Source organism: Anas platyrhynchos, chromosome 13 (genome assembly GCF_047663525.1).
Source record: "Anas platyrhynchos isolate ZD024472 breed Pekin duck chromosome 13, IASCAAS_PekinDuck_T2T, whole genome shotgun sequence".
Classification (NCBI taxonomy): domain Eukaryota; kingdom Metazoa; phylum Chordata; class Aves; order Anseriformes; family Anatidae; genus Anas; species Anas platyrhynchos.
In genome coordinates this window covers 8,274,148-8,296,416 of record NC_092599.1, presented here as the reverse complement: position 1 = coordinate 8,296,416, position 22,269 = coordinate 8,274,148, and the positions used below count along the sequence as shown (strand labels likewise).

Below are 22,269 nucleotides of genomic sequence, written 5' to 3'. Positions count from 1 at the left end.
GAGATTGCCTTGGCTCTCACTCAGCTGGCTCAGCTAATGCAATTCACAGGCCTTCAAATGTAAGCTTGTAAACTATTTAGTTCTTTTTCTCTATAACAGCTTGTCTATTAACAGCTCATTCAATGGAAGAGGGAGAAGAAGCTAGTGAGACCTCTTTTGGTATTGTTCAGCAGTGACCCTGGCTTTCTCAGAGTGGTAGCCAATACACTAAACAGTGTTTGTCAGTACATGTTGTTTTGGTGGATAATAGTATATTGTGCTAGCAGCAGTCTATATTAGTAGCAGGTAACAATGAGCTGGCAAAGTCAGTCTTCTGTGTGGCATTGTAAGGACATAGAATGAGGTATGAAAATCCAGGAGAAAGCTCGTTAAGACGGTGTAATGCAGTCGAAGGTCACACTGCACCTCGCAGTGAAAAATGGCCTAATCCTGCTCCTTCATCGCTGTTCCATTTTCACTGTGCTGAGATAAGGTGTTGCCATGCCTTGCAATGAACCCGCCACACCCTCTGCTTTCCTAAAAGGTTAAACAAAATAAAAATCTGGAGAATTTTATTCACTGATGGCTGAGGTATCTTAATCTTTTCTTCATCTTCTATACAGAAATACCTGGCAAGTCGGCAAAAATTGTGCTTGACACACATTTCCCCACCAACAAAATCCTATTCACCCTTACTGACGAGGAATTCATTTATAGAAACAGGGTGGTTTGGGCTTTGTTTTACCCTGCCAAGCGTTGCAGATCTTGCGTTATCTCTCCGACAAACTGACAAAGCTGCAGCACAGAGAAATCAGGTTTCAAAGCGAGTGATTTATGAAACAGATGAACTTTTCTGTGCATGCAGAGCGACTCCCCCGTGTGGTACGACTGCTTTGGCCAATGCCACTGACAGCGGCTCAACCAGCGGGGGCTGCCGGAGCTGGGCACGCTGACATGTCGGCAGTTAATATAATTAAATGTGGCCCAGCGAAGACTCCCATGTTCAGAAGTGGCCATCAGTTTGCAATTAATGTTGACCGCTAGAGAATAATGTTGTTCTGTTGTGTTTCTGCTGGAGAAAAAAAAAGTGTAATATTTTACTAACTATGATGCTTTAGGAAGAATTATGAAGTCTCATATTTCTTTACCATGAATTAATCTTACAACTTTATTCTCAGTTTTCTTTTTCCCCAGCAACTTATCTTAAGATAATACCTTTAATATGTGCTAAAATCTATTTGTACATCATTAGCTATTTTAAAACCTGGAATTATAAGTTCATTTTGATTAACAGAACAGTTCAAGTTTCTAAACACCTTTTAATTGTACTCCTTTAAGGCATTTATGATAAACATTCCCCTTTTTGGCTCAGATCTGAGAGCCTAGTTTTCAGCCCTGAATGGAATAGTTTAAAAGCAATACCCACATTAAAAATAAAAAAGTTAATTAAAATTCCTTCTACTATCTATTGTATATTTTAAATATATTTTCTTGGGCTTGAGCCAGAGGAAGCAATTGTGTTCTTCCATATTAAAGGGCTTGACTCTGCCCTATATCATACTGGGCTTAAATCTACCTGTCAGCTGGATGAAGAGACGTTAGATTTACACCAGCTTAACCGAGGGGAGAATTTGGTCCAAAGTGTTTACTGTTCTCTGGAACTTGGCACCCTCTTCTGCCATTCTCCTCCTGAAATCAGTATAAAACAGATGCTGAAATTCTAAAATGTTTTAAACCCTCCTGTACAGTAGCTGTGAGCACAGTGCATTGTAACCACCAGACCTTGATGGCACAAAGATATGCGTCATGAACATGAAATCTGTGTAGAAAAGATAAGAGTTCGTTCTTGCAACACTTCCAAAGTAGCAAAACTCTGTAGAAAGTAACATCAACAATTGCATTTTTGGGGTATTTGATCATATCCCCCCTTGCACTCGTAAAATTTCAACTCAGATCCAAGTTGGTGTAGTTCCAACAAAGTGAATGCCCAGTCATTTACATCGGTGGAGTTGAGGCCAACTACAGTGGATATGTATTTGATGACAGTTGAAAAGATGAATGAAAATCATTTCAGTTGCATAAGGGATGTAAACTGACAGGGGTCTGGATTATTGCTTATTCAGCTTTTCGGACAGCATCTTTTCACTTCCAAGAAACCCTTTTTAGATGCACCAAGAGGAGACAGGATGAACTCCAGCAAAAAGCTGTTTGCAGACAGGTAGCTCATGCTCATGACAGTCATCTTTGGCAGGAGACTGAGGGAATAGAAAGCCATCTAGAGAAAACAAAAGATACTTTATTGGTGTGCTGTACTGCCAAATCTCGGTGGCCTAGATACGTTTTTGTTGTTTAGCTATTTCCATCAGTGCTTATTGGTATGTATTGATCTGACCAGCAGTGATGTCTATAGGGTCACTGTGGGTATTTGATTTTATCCCTTTCTTTGGAAGGTTTATTAATATTGACTCTTCTTCATTTAATTGGGGCACTAGCTATGGAATCCCTTTTTAATGGAATCATATTAGCTAATGTACTGCCTGTCCACACTCAAATCCATAGTGCTTCACACAAGCCCATATTTGAGTAACTGATAATGTTGTACAAAAAATAAAAAATAGTAATAAAAAAAAATCTGTAAAGCCAGAGAGGAATGGCAAAGACAGAACTGAACTGCAATCTGCAACCTGAATTTCTCAACACACAAGGCCCAAAATATAGTGAGAATTACTTGTCCCTGTAACACATAAATGTTATTTCTTTCCTTGTCCTGTCAAGGCCTCCCCCAGTGCACCCTCCAGGTGCTGTATTCATTTCTGCAGTGTAATTATTCACATCTGCACAACCTGTTGTAAGTTACCAACTAAAAAAGGTAGCCAGGACATACAAGCTTGCACATTTTCTTACAGCTGCACACAGAACAATCTATCACCCAAAGAATAAAAGCTTGGCAAATGTTGCTCTTTCACTTCTTCTCTTAAACAGATTTGAAGACTAATTCTACCATTTATAGAACAGATTTATTTATTTATTTTGCCCTAAAGTACTCTCCTGGGATTGCCTAGGAAAGTATTTTTGCTTGATTGGTCTTCATTGTAGAGCAATTTCAGAGGCCTGGCTTTGGACACCATTTGCAATGGGTTCATATTAGAAGGTCATGTCTTGTTACAGGGCCATTATTGCCTCTCCCCCTTGGGACTGTTGCAGGCCTATGATTTTCCCCTTCACAAGTAGATTCTGACACATCTTTTTTGACATCCATGTAGCACTAACTCCTTTGACAGAAAGCAGCATTGAAATGGAAGAGGGGAAAGGAACAGCAGAAATTCTCCCCTCACCAAATGTATTCATTCTCACTGATTTACCTACAGGGGAAAAGTTGAAGTCTGCTATTTTGGTTGTAATGAAGGAGACCTTTAAAAGAGTAGATATCCTGTTGTGATTTTGGCATTCTGGAGTCCTCAGAAACACAAGTGATCTGGAGGTTATTAGGGACAAGAAGATTGTTCATATTAACTGTGTCTAGAACCAGCAACCTGCAGCCACACCATTCCTTATAGCAGCTGCTGTTCAGCCCGAGCTCCTGCTGCCTGCAGACACTGCCTGTCCTCAAGTCAACTTTCAAGGAAGTTCCTCAGGTCCCCATTAAATTTAAATGATGAAAATATCCAAGCAGGGAAAACTTAAGGCCACACAGAGTGCATGGCCCATCCATCCATTGTATTTAGTAAGATAACTTTATATTTACTGTGCAAACATATTTAGGCCATTTTAAGAAATACAGATCCAACCAAACACTTTTTAAAGAGTGCTTTGATGATGAGAGGTGAACATGTTGTCCATACTTGAAGTAAGTGATGTCTTCACATCATGCCCTTAGGTTTTAAGTTGCTGCACAGCTCTTCAAACAAACAGTGAAAACTGGCCATTTGTGGAAACTATATATATTTTTATTTTATTTTATTTTATTTTATTTTATTTTATTTTATTTTATTTTATTTTATTTTATTTTATTTTATTTTATTTTATTTTATTTTATTTTATTGTGGACAGTTCTGTCGCTGTCTGCTGTAGCTTCAGGGCCCTCAGGACACTTCAGTACACAAGACCACATCCAAATTCCTGCACACACCAAACTCAGCTGCTTATTGCCGTGGCAGAGTTCTGACACATCCCATGTCAAAGCTACCGTGTAGGAAAAAAACTGACGGTTGCAGTTATCTCACTGGCAAGCTGCATGATTGTGTTAAAAACATCCAGGCTGGCTAAAAGCCTTCCCAGTCAAAAGGATTTTCGCTTCCCTACAACTGATGTTCCCAACACTTACATTGAACCCAAATATTATGGAAAGCTTTAAACATTCATATGTATTTTTTATCAATAAGAAAAGACATTAAGTCTGTTGTCTCATTAGTTTCCACCTTAAATTCTGATGTAAGACAATGTATTCCTGGCGTGCTACTTACAGGGTAAGGGACGAGCAGGACAGCAGCTGGGTCTGCCATGCTCATCCCTCAGCTCCACTCATTAACATGCTTGCTCTGCTCACTGCTACACTGGTAGTAGATTTTTTTTCTTCTTCTTTTTCTTTTAACAAGAGAGGATTTGTGAATTAAACACACTTACAGCCCTAGCAAGGTCATACCGTAGGACTCTGAACTACAGTTGCTTTTCAAAGAAAGAAACTCATTGCTGATCAGCCGGCCCTCCGCTGTGCCAGTCCCACACTTGTACCCAACGCAGTCATTCCAAGGCCATTTCAGGAGACAAAAGAGCTGTACGACATCAGGACTAGTATGCAGCTTTCAAGTAGGTCTTTCAGCATGTGACTAACTGCCTGGTCTGAATGATTTAGCCTAAACGTACCCGGAGGTGGGGGTTCCTTTCATAAATTACAAGAAAATTAATGTATAGGTCTTCCAAAGAAACATGGGCAAACCCTGTGGAACACTGCCCAGCCCAGACATCCCAGAGCATCACTCAAGTCAGCGCTCAGATACTCTCATTCATATAATGCTGGTTGTGCCACTGATGTGCAGCCTGAAAACATCTGCAGTAATCTCTGACCTACAGTGTACATTTTTACCTAAAGTCTGCATCACCCATCAACATTTTTCATAGGTTTTGCTTTATCTGGCTCCCTGGGTTAATCTGTTTTTATGTCTTTATAAATCAAACAACACAGATGCTGTTACGCTTATATTGAAATAAAGCCCCCTTTTCCCTTGCAGATACTTTGCTCGCCCTTCACCTCTGTTTCTCAGCAGGTTCTCAGGTACCATCTAAGACTTTCAAAGCCTCTCAGCACACTCCAAGAAGAATGCATCTGTCTTGAGGCTATGATAAAGTAACTCTGCAATAATATAATTTATGAAACTACAAGCTCAGCATCTTCTTTTTCCTTCCTATGCAAAGCCAGATAGGAACCAGGACTGCTGAATTAACCTGGAAGTTTATGCCTCACATGACTTGTAATCTGCACAGTAGTTGCTTTTCAGATAATTCACACTGATTTATCCTTTCAGGGCCAGATCCTTACCTGGTCTGTTCCTCACAGGTTAACCATTCCAGTCAGGCTGGATGGATCTGTGATAACTTATCCCTTTTTTTCTAAATATGGTTTAACTTTCTGTATCTGATTTTTTTCTTTCATTTTTACTTCCCCAATCTTTTATATAGTCATTATACATGTTAAGAAGCCTGGTTTGGGAAAGATTAATGCTATTAATATTTTTCTAATTCAATAAACCCTCTCATCTTTGAACTTCTTGCAGTATTTTTCTGCTTTCTCCAGCTTTCTGCTAATTCAAACACATGACAAATGCGAGTCTTCGTTTCAGTTTTCTATTATTTCTCTTGTCTGATCAAACAAATTAACAGACTTTCATTCCTTTCCCAGGAGTGATGCCCATATGTTGATGAAAGCAGCATAAAAATATTACCTGTTCAAACAGGAGGTAAAAAAAAAAAAGATAAAAGTTAGTTTATGTTATTCACTGTTCCATGCAAACCAGGCAGACATGCCGATCCCATTCCTTTCACCTTGACAGCACCCACCATGTTTAACGGTAAATATTGCAGGATTTGCAGAAGACCCATCAGTCTGGTTTAACTGCACTGTATTATAATGTCCCTTTACAATCTCTTCATACAGTAGCAGTTATTTTAATCACATCACAGTACTTTAGGCACTGGGAAAGAATCAGCTGTCCTATCTAATGTACACTCTCCCCAGTCACGTGGCACTGGGCCGGCAGAGCAGCGTGCTGCTAATGCAGTTTTCTCTGTTTGGATAGTTAAAGCTACATCTCCAGGCCAATTTGTACCTGTGTATTGTTGATAGACGCTGTGCCACGGGCAAAGAGATACTGCAGGAAATGGATTCTCATTTGACCGTGTTTAATTTTGTTCTCTGGATCTCCATCATACATCTTTCCATTTCTCTGCCCACCCCAATTGCCAATGTGAAATAAAGCAACTTCCGTCACTGCAGCTCCTAAACCGATGTGTGACGATGCAGTGATTGATTTGCCACTCCAGGAAAAGTGGGTCGTTGTACAAGTTGTACCACAGCATGCTGAACCAAGCTGTTCGTGCCGACATCTGGGTTTTACAGATTTATTTTTAAAAGTTCGGACCTGAAGGGACTACTGTGAATATCCATCCTGAACACTTCTGGTTTTTGATGGGAACACTGCTGTTCTAAAATCTTTCTTAGCAGCTTAGAGGGGTCTGAAGTCATCTATTCTCCTCAGGAGACAGCCTCCTGATTATGTATTCTATATCTTATTTGTATGTTTGCTCCAAGAATGGAAAACATATAATTCCTCCAATTCTAAGATATGGGGGAAGTTTCAGATTTGTAACTTTTCAGGACAGGAAACTGTAAACTAATGTAAAATTATATTTGAAATATAAAATTGTAAATTAATAGCTTTCACAAAGAATGTTAAATCAAGGAGAAAAATAGTGATGCAAATTGCTCTTTGAAAAAAAAAAATCCATTACTTTTGTTCTTCTTTTGTGAGATTGCAATAATGTTTAATAACTTTTCACATTTAATGACACCTGTTGAAACTCACTGTAAGATTGCCTCTTACATGCCAGGCAGACATCATTTGAAGAGCTAAGTCTGAGTAGTGGAGGGGAGCTGCCTACTTAACTTGTATTCTACCAGTAAAGTCAGGAATAGATTGCTGAACGGGGAATATTTTGCAGGTTTTTCTAGAGCAGCCCAACGAGTAAACTAATGTTACTGGTGAGACTGTTTGTTTGTTTTTCGTTTTCCTTGTTTGTTTCATTTTGTTTCTCAGAGGAACAAAGATTGTGGGAAATTTAGCTCTTTAAATTTTATCTTTGCTTTTATTAGAGTTGAAGCCAACCTTCAAACTCCACCTGTTTTGGGAAATGATTTAATGAACAATGAGTTGGATAGGAACTTTCTTCAGGGCCTATAAATCTTTTGCTTTGTTTTCAATAGACCCTTAAGCAAGCACCTTCCTTCTTTGCACACCCCAAAGTGTGGTGCCTTCATGGGCAGAAAACATCTAATCGGGTCCTTAAATCCTTACACTGTTAAAATCCTTATTGGGATAAACACAGTTTTTCTTAGCAAGGACTGCATTCTTAACTTCCAACTGTGCTTTTTGGCAGGCACAACCTGGGATGTGGAGAGAAGGCAAAAGAAAGCCTATCAAAATGCGGCGCCTGCTAATTGGGGGCCCTTGGGCTGCAGTGTAATCCACTGATTTGGCTTCCTGTTGTGCATGGGGCAAACCTGGATGGACACAAAGCCACCACCCCCTCCAGAAAGCGCAGGGCAAAGCAGTGGTAAGTGCTTGAGCCGTGGAGGGCTCTGCTCCAGTGATCCCTTATGTTGGGGCAGGGGGAGGGAAAATCTTTGCCTTTCCACTGAATAAATAAATCTGCATTCCCTTCTGAAGTCCCTTACTCGGTTCCTCCTCTTGCCCCCATCCATTCTCCTTTGGAAACACCACGGATGCAGAAGGCTTTCAGGTAAGCAGAGAGGAGACGGTCACAGAAAATGACAGAGCCAGAGCTGAGCACAGCACGCACTGATAAACCCCTGCCAAACCCTTTCCATTCTGAAACAGAATCTCCGTAATGGAAATAATTACCAAAGAAACAGACAAAAACTACTTCTGAATGAAATTTAAGCTTCAGCAGACCACAGCACCGCCAGGAAATGCCAAGTACAAGTAAGCCATCCCTTCATCCTGAATTCACACCATTTTCTGTTTCTGTTTCCTGTGCAAAGTTATCAATCACTCAGAAACTGCTGCTGGGGGTGGGCTGCGGATCAAGCTTTGGATGCAGAGTGCCTTGGGACAGGCTTCACCTGACTGCAAAAAAATCAGACAACTGCCTCCTTTTGAGGGGGCCTCTGAAAATACCTAGTATGATGCGTGGTACTGGGAGGAAAAACAGTGATTTTGGGGGAACCTCTGACAGTTGTCAGAGTGATGCATGTTGCTGGGAGAAAAAGAAAAGCAGTTGTGCGGGGAGAAGGGGGCTCTGGCAATACCCAGCTCAGTACTGGGGGAAAAAAAAAAAGCTGTATGATTTTGTGTCTGGCCTCTGGCAATACCCAGAATGAGGCATAGTACTGAGGGAGGAAAAAAAAAGCTGTGTGATTTTGGTGATGATTCCTGGCAATACACAGCACAGCATTAGATGAAAAAAGCTGTATGATTTCTGGGGGGCCTCTGGCAATACGCAGCATGATATGCAGTACTGAGGGGGATGCAGGGAAAGTGTCTGATTTTTGGGGAGCCAGATACCCTTGGCAATACTTGGGCTAATGGTGCTAGGGGGGTGTCATGGGAGGGGTGGGGGGTGCTGGCCGGGACACCCAACACCAAGCCCCAGCCTCCTTCAGCGAGGGCAGTGTAATGACACAAGTAACTTCCAAGCAGCCTCCATCTGCATAGGAGTGCAAAATGTGAAATCACGAAGGGCAGAGTCCCTCGGCTCCGTTCCAAGTGCCCCCTGCCCTCCTCACTCACAGACACACACACACACACATACATATATAAACATACATACACATATAGGCACACACATACACGCACATATCCATTCATACATATACATACACACTCACACATTTACATGCAGACATGTACATAGGGTGATGATCTTGAAGGTCTTTTCTAACCTTAGTGATTCTATAATATGTACACACATACACACACATATATGTACATATACATACACATACAGACACACACATACAAACACACATATTCACACACACATATATACAGACACATGTACATATGTACACATACATATACACACAAATACATGTATTCACACATACAAACACATATATTCTCTCTCTCTCTCACACACACACACACACACACATTCACACACACACAGACCCAAGGCAGCCGCCGCCGCCCGGCAGTCCCAGCCCGGGCCGTGTGCGCGCACACACGCGGGTCCCCGCGGCACAAGCGCGCCCCCGCCCCACCACCGCGGCCGCTTTAAGGGCGGCGGGGGCGCGCCGCCGGGGCGCCCGGCGCGCCGCCGCCTCGCCTCTCCTCTCTCCCGTCTCTCCTCCTCTCCCCACTCCTCTCCTCCTCTCTCCTCGCCGCCGCGCCGCGCTCCCTCTCCCTCGCCCCGCTTTAAAGTGCGGGCCAGGATCCGGGCTCGGCCGGCACTTCCTGTGGGGCGGGATGGAGCGCGCCGGGGCCCCGGCTGACCGCCGCCCGCCCGCCCGTGCGCGGAGGCGGCTCTGAGCGCCCGCTCCGCGGCATGCCCCGCGCCCCGCCGCCCGCCTGAGCTGCCCCGCACCGCCCCGCTCCGCTCCGCGCCCCAGCCGAGCGGTCCCCCCCCCCCGTTTTCTCCGGGGGCGCGGGGAGAAACTTGTTTTCAACAAGTTTTTTTTTTTTTTTTAATTTTTAATTTTTCCTTTTTTTTTTTTTTTGGTTTTTCCCCTCTCCTCCCCCCCCCCCCTTCCCTTCCCTTTTCCCTCTCCGTTCTCTCCGCGCGTGAATTGTTTTAGCCCCCTCTCCCCCCTTTCGATGTGCGGCTTTGGACATGCGGAGGCTACTGCAACCGTGTTGGTGGATCTTTTTCTTGAAAATCACCAGCTCCGTGCTGCATGATGTGGTGTGCTTCCCCGGTGAGTGTGCCGCGAGGGGGAACCGGCGGGAGGAGAAATACGGGAGGGATCCCGGGGCTGCCGCCACGCGTGTCCGTGTCCCCCGTGGGGGCTCAGGGGGGCCCCGAGTGCCCCCTTCCCACGCGTGGCCCCCACGCCGCTTCCCTGCAGGCTGCTGCGAGTGCGGCTCTGCCGTGTGTCCCCCCCGGTGCCTCGCAGCCCCCCCCGGCGTGGGGCGGCCGCAGGGGGGTCCCCGTCCCCCTGCCCGCTGCCTTGGGGGGCTCCCGTTGTGTCGCGGGACCGGCGCCCCCATAGGAGCGCGGCTCCGCGCTTTGGTCCCTTCCTTGCAGCCCCCCCAAAAATCAAACTTACTTGTGCGCCGTGCTCAGCACCCCCCCCCCCCAGCCCACTCGTGACCTTGCCGGGGCCGCTCCGCACCCGGGGGCCGGCTGGGTGCAGCCCCCCCGGCACCCAAATGAAGCGGAGCGACACCCTGAGCCCACCTTGCTTTTCCCCTTTCCCACCCCATAACTCGTCTCAGCTCCCCCCCATCCCCGCACCCCCACCCCAAAACGCCGCGGCCGCTCGCCCCGCACCGGGACCCGCGGCCCCAGCAGCGCCCCCGGCCCGGGGGAGCCCGCGGGGCTCCGGCCGCCCACCAGGGGCGCTGTGGCGCTGTGCGGACCCCCCGGGTCCCCCCGGCTCCGCGCCCCTCCGCTGCAAGCGGGCACGAAGCACACCCGGCTGCTGGGGACCCCCCCCCAAGTCGAGGGCTCCTTGAAAATGACTTAACAGCCCCCCCTGCTTGAACACCCCTCTGCCCCAAAAGTGGTGGGTTTGTTGGTTTATCTGGTACCCGCTTTGGGCGCCCACCCTGCAGGGGGGAGTTCTGGGGGTCCTGGCTAGTTCGAGCCCCCTGCCCCGTGGGGTCTCTGCCCTGCATCTCCTGCTGGGGGTCCCGGTGTGTTGCCCTGCTTGAGGGCTGTGTCCAGGTGTGCAGATGTGCAAAAGAAGTAAATTCTGGAAGCTTTATAGGAACTTCCACTTTTTTTTTTTAAATGCACTTAATATTTTTTTTCCTAACCCCAAGCACGGAGATGAGCAGGTAGACTTGTCATATCCCAGTCTTTCCAGCAGCTTCTGGGATGGTAAAATGATTTGAAGCAAAAAGAAAATAAGCTGGAGAGAGGGTTAATACCTCTGCAGCTCTTGAAGAAACATTTATCTTCTTTGTATTGATTTCTTCTCAATTTCAGCCCTCAGAGTGAAGCCTTTCTCTCTGGTTCTGATATATATTGTACAGTAATTACATCTAGAAGGCAGGCTGTAGGAACGCTTCAGGAAAACAAGCTATGATGTAGGTTTAATATGACAGTATTGTAAGGCGTGCTGATTTAGATCAGTGGTGTTTGAACCAGATAATATTTGCATTATAGTTTGAATATAAAGATGAATGCGAGCAGAAAGCAGTAGGTCTGTGGACGTTTCCGCGTGTAGGTAAACTCTTTAATGCTGGAAGTAGGAGCTGTAAAACAGCTGGGTAATACTTAGCCACGAACAGCCCTGAAACATGCCTAAAGGTTTGCTCGGGAAGCAAACTGTTTTCCAGGAGGGCTTTTATGCATTTAGTCTCCGTACTGAGCTACCATGTTAGACCTCAGTGACTTCCTTAGTCTTTTATGCCTTCTTCTGAAAAGCGGTAATGTCTGGTGTGCGTGCGTGCAGGGGGGCGGTAAGTGAGACGTCGTGATAAACAGGGACGCTCAGACTCTGATCTGGTACATCAGAGATGCCCGAGGCAGGAAAGCTGCAGGGAGGATCTCAGTGGACTATAACAGGACATTGGTGCTGACAACATCCAATGGCAGATCATTGGAATTTGTGTTGGCGGGGAATCCCGGCCGGTTATTAACCATTTAGTATCTACCGCAAGTATTTCAGTTCCTTTAATACTATTTTCTGGAGAGAGGATTAGAGAACTAAGGTGTCTGTGTGTTAAATAACAAGCATCGTTCCTCCCTCCACTTCGTATCCACTTTTCTTTCAATGAAAGAGGTCACTATTTATTTTCTCTCCAGCAAGTCACCTTACTTTGTAAAGAAACATAAAGGCTGTTTTTCCTTTGTTCACCAACAATAAACGAACCATGCTGAAAATAAGTCTTTGCAGTTTTCTTTTGTTAGGAGGATTGTAACAGATTTTCACTGTTTAAGTAGGTATTTGTGTTGCTGTTCCTTTGGTTGCAGTAAGATGAAGGAGTCATTCTTGCATTTAAAAAAAAAAATGTGTGTAAGGTTTTGCTCTTTCTGAAGTGTTAAGTTCAGTGTATTTCTTCGTGGGCTTGTCATTGGTAATTGCATTGCTTAGTAAATCAAACTAAGACAAGGTGAAAGAGGATGTTTCCAGTGGGTCTGTTTGTTCATTTATCTGAATGCACAGTACCAAAAATCAGCAAGACACAAACATTAATGTTACTTTGCTATCTTTGCTACATAGTTTCTCAGTGCTCTGTTCAGAGAAGTGTTTTTTTTTTTCTTTTTAAAGGAAAAAGCACACCTTTGTGCACTTCGCAGCTGTTGCTGTCCCTATCCTGTCATGTAAGGGGAGGTAATTGTTCACATTTTCTTAAGCTAGATGCATAAATGAAAGTAATTTTCTTAAATTTAGATTATCTCTCTCTTAATAAATTGTTGCCGATCTGGCATCTGCCTGTAAATAGGTTTTGTATTTTGAGTCTTCTCAGTTCTGAGCTGAGAGTTAATTTTGCATGTAACTGTTTTCTGCTTGGAGGAAAAAATGTCCAAGGAGCTTTTCCCTATATACTAATCAAATGCCACTCTGGATATTTTTTAAAGGTACCAAAAAGGCTAGCTCTGTTTATTTGAGGTTTTACAGAGGAAGGTGTGTTGTGCACGTAGAGAAATACGGAATGTACAGGAGAGGGCCCTCCAAGACTTTATTTAGTCCTGTGGCTTTTATGAAGATGACACTTCTTACATTTTAATTATCTCTTATTTTCAGTGCCTTTTTAAAATACAATTTACATTCCGGGAAGTCGCTAATGGTGTCCTTGCAGATAAAGAATGTTGAATGAGCTTTCCCAGGCTGTATGAGCTGAGCTTGCTAGTATGCTTCTTGGGGGGGAAACTCGGGGAGAGCTTTGCTATCTGTTAGCAGCTTTACAGGAGCTGATTCGTGGTTAGCAGAGCCAGGACACAGCTTTCAAAAGCCTTCAAGCAGCCCCAGGAGCTGTCTGTGCCAGAGGAAGAGGTTCCCTAAGTTAGGGAGGGAGGAGGAGGAGGTGTCATGCAGGGTAGGGATACACAAAATGACAACAACAACAAAAAAAGAAAACGATCTGAGGGTAGCTGGAAATTCCATCAGTCACATTAGGGCATTGAAGAGACTGAGGTTTGTGATGTCTGCAAAGCCTGTGCTCAGCATGGGGGTGCTGATCTGCTTGGGAGAGCAAGGGGAACTGATACCTGTGTTCTCTTGCTGTTCTCTCCTCCTACAATTCCTCTCCTTTTTCATTAGAAAATGGGGATGAAAGGGTTTTGATCCTATCCAAAAAATGGATGTTTCGCTCAGAGCAGTGAGGAACTTAATGTGAGTCTAGCACAGGTGTCATATCGCTCACCTGCCCTCCTGCATCCGCACTGGGAGCCTCTGCTGAACAAATGCATTCTGATGAGCACTGCCGTTGGGTTCCCCTTTCCACTTCTGCTCCCCTGCCTGATCCCTGTCACAGCTGAGCACTGGGAAACATCCATTGCAGTGCAGCTTAAAGGAGAGAGAACGGTGTCAAGCTCTGTATTAGCCCTGTAAACGTCCAACTGGAAGCATGGAGAGATCTTGATACCATAGAAATCACTGAAAAAAACTACTGATTTCAGTAGCATGATGGCTTCCCTCACAGTTTCTTTTTTTTTTTTTTTGGCAGGGGAAATGGTTTGTCTGTAGTTATGTATGTGTGCTTAAAGCTGTTCTGTTATCAAGATGCTCAAGTTTAATAGTTGGGGTTTATATCCAATTATAGGAAATACAGATAACAATGGAGACCCTATCCAGCTTTTGATCAATGCTCAAGGACTAACTTGGAGTTTTCTGAAACAGTGTTGTTAAAAAGTTGGCTCTAGTTTCAGTGTTTGAGTTTCATGGTTGAATTACAGAAATGGCTTCAAACTATTAATCTCAACTATCCTCAGAAAAAATGCTAATCATTTGATTGCTGCTTTTTAGCAGCCAAATGAACGTGTGGAATGATGTGCTCTAAAGCCTAAGGGTGTAGTAATAACACTGCTTTAGCTAAAATGTAACTTTAATCTGAGAAATTATGAAAAAATTAGGCTCGTTTCTGTTTGCCTGGGTTCCTGTCCTTCCATTTTTAAAGATCACAGTTGCTCCTGTGTGTTGACCAAGCTGTAACTATTTATGCTTACATGCTATGCTTTTTAGTTTGGTTCTAGCCAACAGTTTTGAAGTACTTTAGGAAACGGAATCTCACCAGTAGAGAAAAGAGTGCTTGAAAGACATTGAGCCATCTCAGGATGCAGATGTGCTCCAAAGGGGTTAATTTATGCTTTTTTATATATCCCTTCTGGGGACTGCTTGCTTCTTTAGGTATCTAAATATCTTGACATTTTTTTCCCTTCTTCATGAGGTGTTTAAACTCCTGTCAATGTTTCTTCCAAGTGAAAATTGTAGACCTGCAACTTCTTGTACCAGGCTGGTGGGAGTGTCACTTCATCGATTGCCAGAGTAACTCCCAGGAAGAATCGGCCTCAATCAGCTTTGCAGAGACATGCAGGGTTTGGAAGCAAAGCAGAGAAGGAAGATGTAAAGGAACGTGCACTGCCATACTGAGCCGGGGAACCTGGGGTGGGACCAACTGGAGAATAACTTCTGATGAAAACAGCCAGTATTTACATTTCTCTGTCAAAAAAACATTTAGAGGGGAAAAACCAAACCAGAAAAGCCATCCTTGGATATAATTAACTTTGCCATTACTTGGTATCTTGCGGTAATGCTGCTGATTGGGTTATCCGTGTTGCAGGCGAGACATCTGCATAATGTGACCTGTGGTAAGTTGGACTGGCTGCTTCTAATGCTGATACCACACGATAGAGCACTGCAAAGCAATGTTACTGCTGCAGTGAGGACAGAGGTACTCATAGATGCAACAGGGCTACACTGGTCATGCCTTGAAATGCTTGCCTTTCAATGAACAGTCCTCTAGGCACAGCGGCCAGGATGCAGTGCTAGTTTGTGCCTTGAGCTGTCACGTACTTGTAGCCTGAGCAGAGGCTCTTCCAACCCAGAAAATGAACAGATGAAGGAGGGTGCAGAATGCAAGCAAAACAGGGAAGAAATATACTCTGTGGGTATTACTGTTTTGTTTTTCCTTTTATTTGGTTCTTCGTAGTATTACTGGGAAGCTGAGGGAAGCAGGGAAGCAGTGGTAGTGAATAAAATCTATACCTGGTGGAGGGAGGACACAGGGCAGTAAAAGATGAAATAAAGATGTTCATGCAATCACTGTAAGATATGTTTTTATTGCACTGAATGGGCTCACCTTTTGGCAATTTAAATTATCTTTGAGAGAACTATGGTTAAGGTAAAATCAGTTAGTACATGGCCTTGTTTTTTTAATGTGGTTTTATTATGCATCTTGAAGTTTGCTTGGGAGGTGAAGTACTAGCGTTCTTAATTATCAAGTCATTTGAATAATGATGAACCATTTTCTAGAACTTAAAACTTGACCGCATCGTGCACCTGCCAGCAGAACTGACACGTAAAATCTCAATTGACGTGGGTGTTGCAGTTTTTCTATGCATAAATGCTGCAGTGATGCCTGAATGTGTTTATCCTGTGCCAGTGTCTGCTTTGAGGGACTTTGCATTCATAGCATGGAGGCCTTTCTAAAGAAAATCTAGGTGTTTTGAGACTTGGATGCTTAGTGTAGGAAAGCTGATTTGAAAAATCCTTGCCTTTGCTTGCAAATACGTAATGAATGAGACCTTGAGCCCTGAAGAGCTGCATTGGTATTTAGGAGCAAAATGTGAGATGTTATTTGGTCTTGTGGCAGCTGTTCTCTCTTTTTGGAAATAAAATGTGCCTGTCTCCCTGACAGAGTACTGTTAAAGTTCTTCTGCTGGGAGTCGGTTTATTCTGCTGACAGTAAAAGAAAGCTATCTGATAACTCTTTGCAGGCGAAGTGGACAGTTGTTCAGTTTTCCCACATTTCATTTTTTCCATCCTTTGTCCTTGCGGGAGGCTTGTAGGAGACATTGGAAATGCTGTAATGCCTGCTTTAGTTTAAGCAATGCCTTGCCCTTTCTTTACTTCTACAAAAGCACCTGCAATTTGGATTATTGTTTTTTTAGCAATCTGAAGTCTTAGACCTGGATCTCAGTGCTTTGTTTATGTGAGACGGGTTGAAAAGCAGTGTCTGTTGCTGCAGAGTGGCAGAGGCCTTCACTGTACGAAGTGGTGAGCAGGAAGCAAGCAAGGTATGAAGGCAAAAGCAATTGTGCCCTACACACCCGATGAGCCATTTTTCTACTGAAGGAAGTGGAAATGCTGCTTCTGCCCTGACACTTGCTGATCCTAAATGGTGAGCAAACTACTTTCTCTGGGCCTCATTCCATTTCTTAAACATGGATGCCTGTGAAGAAACCCCCGCATTGAGGACCACTACCCTACTCTGTGGCACAGTTTGGTGTCCTTGGAAATGCTTCTATTAAATCTTTTTTGTTTTAAGGTGTAGTGGAGTTAGGGATACACATCTCATTTTAGACCAGGTTTAGCGATTAATTTATTTATTTTAATGGCTGGATGTCTATATAAGCCTCAGCTTTATGGACCTCAGCATGCAACTGTGCCCTCCAGCCAACCTCATGCATCTCCATGCTCTGTGGATTGGATAGATACCTTTCATATCCCCCCTGGCTCCTATGGGAAACCAAGTTGAGACAACAAAGATGCACAGTAGCTTTCAAATAATTAAGTACACATCCACATTGCTGTCTCAAGTGAGTTTAGGGATTAAATTTATTGTTGACTTTCATTGGGATTTAGATTCCTAACGTGCTTTGGCTCCTGGAGATTATGGATCCAGTCAAAGCAGGGATGAGGGCTTGTGTGGCATAACTGTCCCTTAAAAGTTGCATCCATTTAGCAGGTGGAGTTAACAGAAATGGTGGAGTGTTTCTTCTTGCTGGCCTCTGTGCTTCTCGTAACTAGTTTACTTATTATTCTTACACTGCCAGAGCTTGTGTATTTTGTATTTAAATCCGTGTTTAAAATACAACTAAAATTTGCCTGTTGACAGCAGTTGCATCATCTTTTAATTGGTGAGAATAGCTAATGGAGTATTCAGGTTCTAAAATTAGTTGTTTATTTTTCTTTTCTTCTTTGCCCAAGGGTTTTGCATCAGATTATATGGCTTCTGCATAACTGTTTGTGTTCCAAAGCAACACCTTTGTGCGGTTTTAGCTATTTAAGTAAGTGTTAAAAATACGGGCTCGGTGACAGCAGTTTCAGAAGCTGTGATTTTTTAAATTGTTTCTTACAAATTTGTTTATTCATTGTAAAGTGATTCTCTTTTGTTTACTGTGAATTAATTCGTTGTTATCTTTGTAAACCTGGGGCGCAAAATGTGCAAGCTTACAGTGTTTTATCTTAGCATAATGACAGGTCCTCAGCTTTTGCAAATTGTCATAGCACCATTGATGCTACTGTTACTGTGGCAGTCTCCACCAGGTGAGGATTTGTACCATAATTCCCATCATGTGATCCTTCTGAAAAATGACTGTGCATCTTCTTTTCAGTATTTCCATTTTGTCAGAGGTGCATGGTTTTGGTACCCTCTCTGTGGTTCATGGAGAGTTTTTCTTTTACTGTGTGATTCTCCTTGCTGTGGAGCAGGGATGTCTAGTCCTGTTTAAATGCTGGCTCTCTGGGGGGATGCTTGTCATGTGTATCAGTTCCTGGAATCGTACTCGTGGGCTGTGCTTAGTTTTTTGACCAAAGCTGTGGCTGTTGCAAAGGAAGGTGTTAAGTTTTCTGTCAACAGTTGAGTTGTTTTTTAAACAAGCAATTATTTGTTTGCCTATTTTGAAGCAAGGCCCAACTCTTCTCTGAGTAAAGCAGCTACCAAAATAAATAAATTACCAAAAAAGTTATTGCAAATATTCTGTGATTATTTTTCTGCAATAATTCTGTAGTTATTGGCTGCAAAGCTCATACTGCAAATGTACAGCTGTATTAACAGCTGTCCTGTTTCTGTTTCACTTTTCTCTCTTAGTTTAAAGAGCCCTCTGATATTTTCTTCCCATGACAGTACTTGCAATTTGCAATCAATCCATATCGCGGTGTCCTTCTGATTAACTCAGTGACCTGAGCTGCACAAGCCTCTTGCTATCAGATTTTATCCAGTCCTTGAATAATTTCTGTAGCAATCTCTTTTGCCTTTTCTTCAATTTTTATGCAACTTATTTTTAGAAAGGTGCACACTAGAACTAAATGCTGGTTTTGTTCATATTGTATATGGACAATGCTATTGCCCTTTCTGTTTGTCTGAGGATTTTCAGTGACCTATTTTTCTGCCACAGAAAAAAAGCTCGTGTTGATTGTTTGCCTAGCGAGACTTTGAGATTGTTATTGGAGTCAGTGCTGAACACAATACTCTGCTCTCCAGTGGACGTGGCCTTTATCATTAATTATTAGTGTTTTTAACTTTAAGAAATTCTTTGAGTAGATTTTTTTAGTGACTTGACTAAATCTGGGATGGCGGCTTCACCAATATAAAGGCAGGCTTCTGCAGTTGTAATGTCTTCGATGCGTCTCTTGCTGTTTTTTCTTTGCCACCCCTGGCCATCAGTTGCAGCACCAAGCAGTTTGTAAGGGAGCAGCAGTTAGTGTGTCCAGTGCATCCCATGATGGTCCAGGTGCACAGTGCATGCAATTGGGAAATTACTTGAAATGGTTAACTTAGGTTTGACTTCTGTATTACCGTGTTGTGAGCTGTGAAATCCTCACACATCTCCAGAACAAGGTTATGGCCTTCTGGTTGGTACTGAGCCCTCATGCTTGTCCCTGACTTGGCTAGCAGTTGAGCCTCACCTGAAACTCAGAGACTAGATTGCAATTTGGGTGTAAACCAAAGAAGGCAATAGATTCTTTTTTTAGGAGTGTTAAATGTTTTTGTTTTTTTTTTTTTTTTGTTACCCCATTCTCTCACCCCCTTACTGTTACTCATGCTGCTATTTTTGGTAAAACTGTATTTCTTGTAGTGTCCTCACTTTCTCCTGCTGGATTCAGGTAGGAGGGAGTAGATACGGAGCAAACTGTAGGAGTTTAGAAGATCTGCTCTGCTGCTGTGACTGGTTCCATTAGGATGTCCTCCCTTGGAGGCATTTTTAGCTCGCACCTGTGACTGTTTTGAGTGAGCTTGTACCATGCACCAAATGAGGACAAATGATCCATTCTCCCCCTGCTTATGCGGCTCTGTCTGTGAAGGTGGAGAGATGCTTCCTTATGACTGAAGTAGAGAGGAAGTCTGATATTCCAAATGTGAGAGCCTTCAGCAAAAAGCACGCAGAAGATCTGATCCATTGCTGTAAGCTAATATTGGATCAAGTTCTGGCATGCTGAAAGGATCATAAACTTAATTGTGCTTGATTGTAGCTGATATGTCTCGTCTGCTTCAGGAGGACAGAGTGCAGGATGAGCCAGGTGGGTCCTGGCAGTGGGTGCTGCCTGAAGAGCTGGGAGGAGCTGCTAGGCAGCCTGCCAGGAAGGTTTTAACTAACACTAAAAGTGATGGACTGGGTGGTCATCAGCAGAAGGCCCTTCTAGCATCCTTCCTGTGTACCTGAAGCACCTGGTTGCTGCTGCTCAGTGTCCCTGCTTGCCCTGGAGGACTGCAGGATCACCGTGTACCTGCAACTACTGCAGCCTGGGAAAGGCTCGTGGCCAGAGAGTCTGCTGTGCATGGAGGGGGGAGCGTGGTGCTGCCCGGTGTTGTTACTTGCTAAAGCGTGAAGCCTGCAAGTAATGGTAATACAAATGTATTTCAATTTGTAACCTGGCCTTCTGTATCAAGATTGGACTACTTCTATTCTGTTGCACATGTGCTTCACTTGGGGAACATGCTGATAGTACTTAACATTTAATTGCTTTTCTTGATTTTATTTGTAAATTAGAATCTAGATGTTCTGTAAGAGGAGAAAAAAAGTACAGCTTAATTGGACAACATTTTAGAGTTTAAAAAAAAAAAGACACACTGCTCTCCAGCATTTGGTGCTGAGACAAACGCAAACTTATTTATTGATCCATACATATGATATCATATTTTAACTACTGTCTAAACTGGAGGTCATCTCTAAACTAGATTACTTAAGAATCTGTCTATCTTATCGCATCTTGTACTCATTTATAGTTGTTTCCATTTCTGGCTTTGTCAGAGAGACAGCTAGTGTTTCAACCTAAATTAAAATCAATAAGAAGCAATTTCATTTGTTTTTTAACTACTAGAGCAGGCTTTTTTTTTTTTTCCTAGCAAAAGTCTGTATGTTCAACTAAGTCACTTGGTTCATTCCATCAAGATAATTGCCAGACCTCATTAATTCCTCATTTTTGCATATGTAGGAATGGGTTTGTTTTCCAGTGTACCTAATAAAATGTCAAATATGATTTAAAAATAAACATTTATTTTAAATCATCATTGGGAAGTAAATGCGGTAAAGAATCCTTGGCAGTTAGAAGTAGTTTAAAAACAGTTGGAGAGGAAGCATATGCTTGGGGAGCTGTGAATGGGTGGCTGTTGGTGCAGGAGCCCTGCACTGGCAGGGCAGCCCAGGCTTCCCGTAGCCTGTTTGGGCAGGGAGGACATGCAGTGAAAAAGCCAGTCTAGGTCTTTGTGCCTTCAGCCCTTGGCTTGGATATGTCTGCATTTCACTAATTCATGTAAGAAGCTGCTGTCATGTTGTCAGCTGGCTCTTTTACACACAGCCAGCAGATTGCCAGCAATAACAATTAACCTGGGTCAAATTCAACATGGAATTCAGGCTGAAGCAATGTTGGTGCTTCCCAGATAAGGCAACGGTGAACCAGAACATAGAGTAAATATCTGCAGGTAATGCTGTGAAGGAGTGTCCAAAATAGGATGTGTTGCTGCTCTGGTGAGTTGATCACAGGGTGCACAAAATCATTCTCTTTAATTTGCAGTACAGGCTGCCTGAAATGGACAGAAATGGACATGTTACTGAGTAATGGTTGTCCTCTGTGTCACTTTATGAAGGTTCAATTTTCACTGGCAAGGCTTGCTGTCACTGGTGGTGATACCTAGCTGGAATTAGTTTGTCTTCAGAAACAGCATTTCCAAAAAGGGTAGACCAGCTGCTGTGAAGAGGAACCTGGCTCTTTCGTGGAAGCTTTTGGTAAGGTGTTTGCTCCACCTCTTGTGTGGGAAGTGAAGTTTGACATCCAGCATAGTAGGGCCCATGTCTCTGGAGCATTTTTATTCCTCTTTTTTATTGTATTTTAAATTGTACAAAGTGAAACTTTAATCCCTCCAGAAATTAATGTGTGTGTGTTTTTTTTGTTTGTTTTTGTTTTTTTTCCTTAAGATGGATGTTTGGCTGCTGTAATACTGCTCACTGCTTCTCATAATTTCAGAGAAGTTGAAGAATTCTTGGAATTCTTAATTCTGAATACCAGAACCTCTCAGATGGTCTAAATCTAATTTCTTGCTTAACTGTCCTTCTTTGAAGCTCCTAAGTATTATGAGCTACCAGTTATTTTAATCGGTTGTGTTCAGTTTTCTCTCACCTTTTCCTTTCTTTCCCCATGCTTTGATTGAGATACGTTAATGAATCAAGGAAGAGGGCAAACAAAAGGCATAGAGGCAGATCTGGTTACCCTGGTAATCAAAGCAAATGTCTGTTCCTTGAAGTTGCTGCTAAAGCAATGCTTTATAGGAACAAAACATAATTAATAACTAGATGATACTGATGAAGAGCAAGCTTCCTTCATCCTTGAAGGCAACTTCAGGTTAGTGCATGAACTGTTTAAATATGATATCAAAACAGCAAATGAGTTCTCTTTAACTAATCACTTAAAACCACATAGGAATTTGTGCTTGTGTGCCAAGAAGC

General features: G+C 43.2%; 1 protein-coding gene across 1 annotated transcript in view; it reads left to right on the top strand.

The window, feature by feature from the left end:
* Window positions 1-9,536: 9,536 nt before the first annotated feature.
* The window catches only part of PTPRG (protein tyrosine phosphatase receptor type G), a 397,752-nt gene continuing 385,019 nt past the window's right edge, over window positions 9,537-22,269 (top strand). The window contains exon 1 of the mRNA XM_027467840.3: window positions 9,537-10,129. Coding sequence (XP_027323641.3) covers window positions 10,045-10,129 — 85 coding nt within the window. The 5' untranslated portion in view covers window positions 9,537-10,044. The remainder of the gene's footprint in view (window positions 10,130-22,269) is intronic.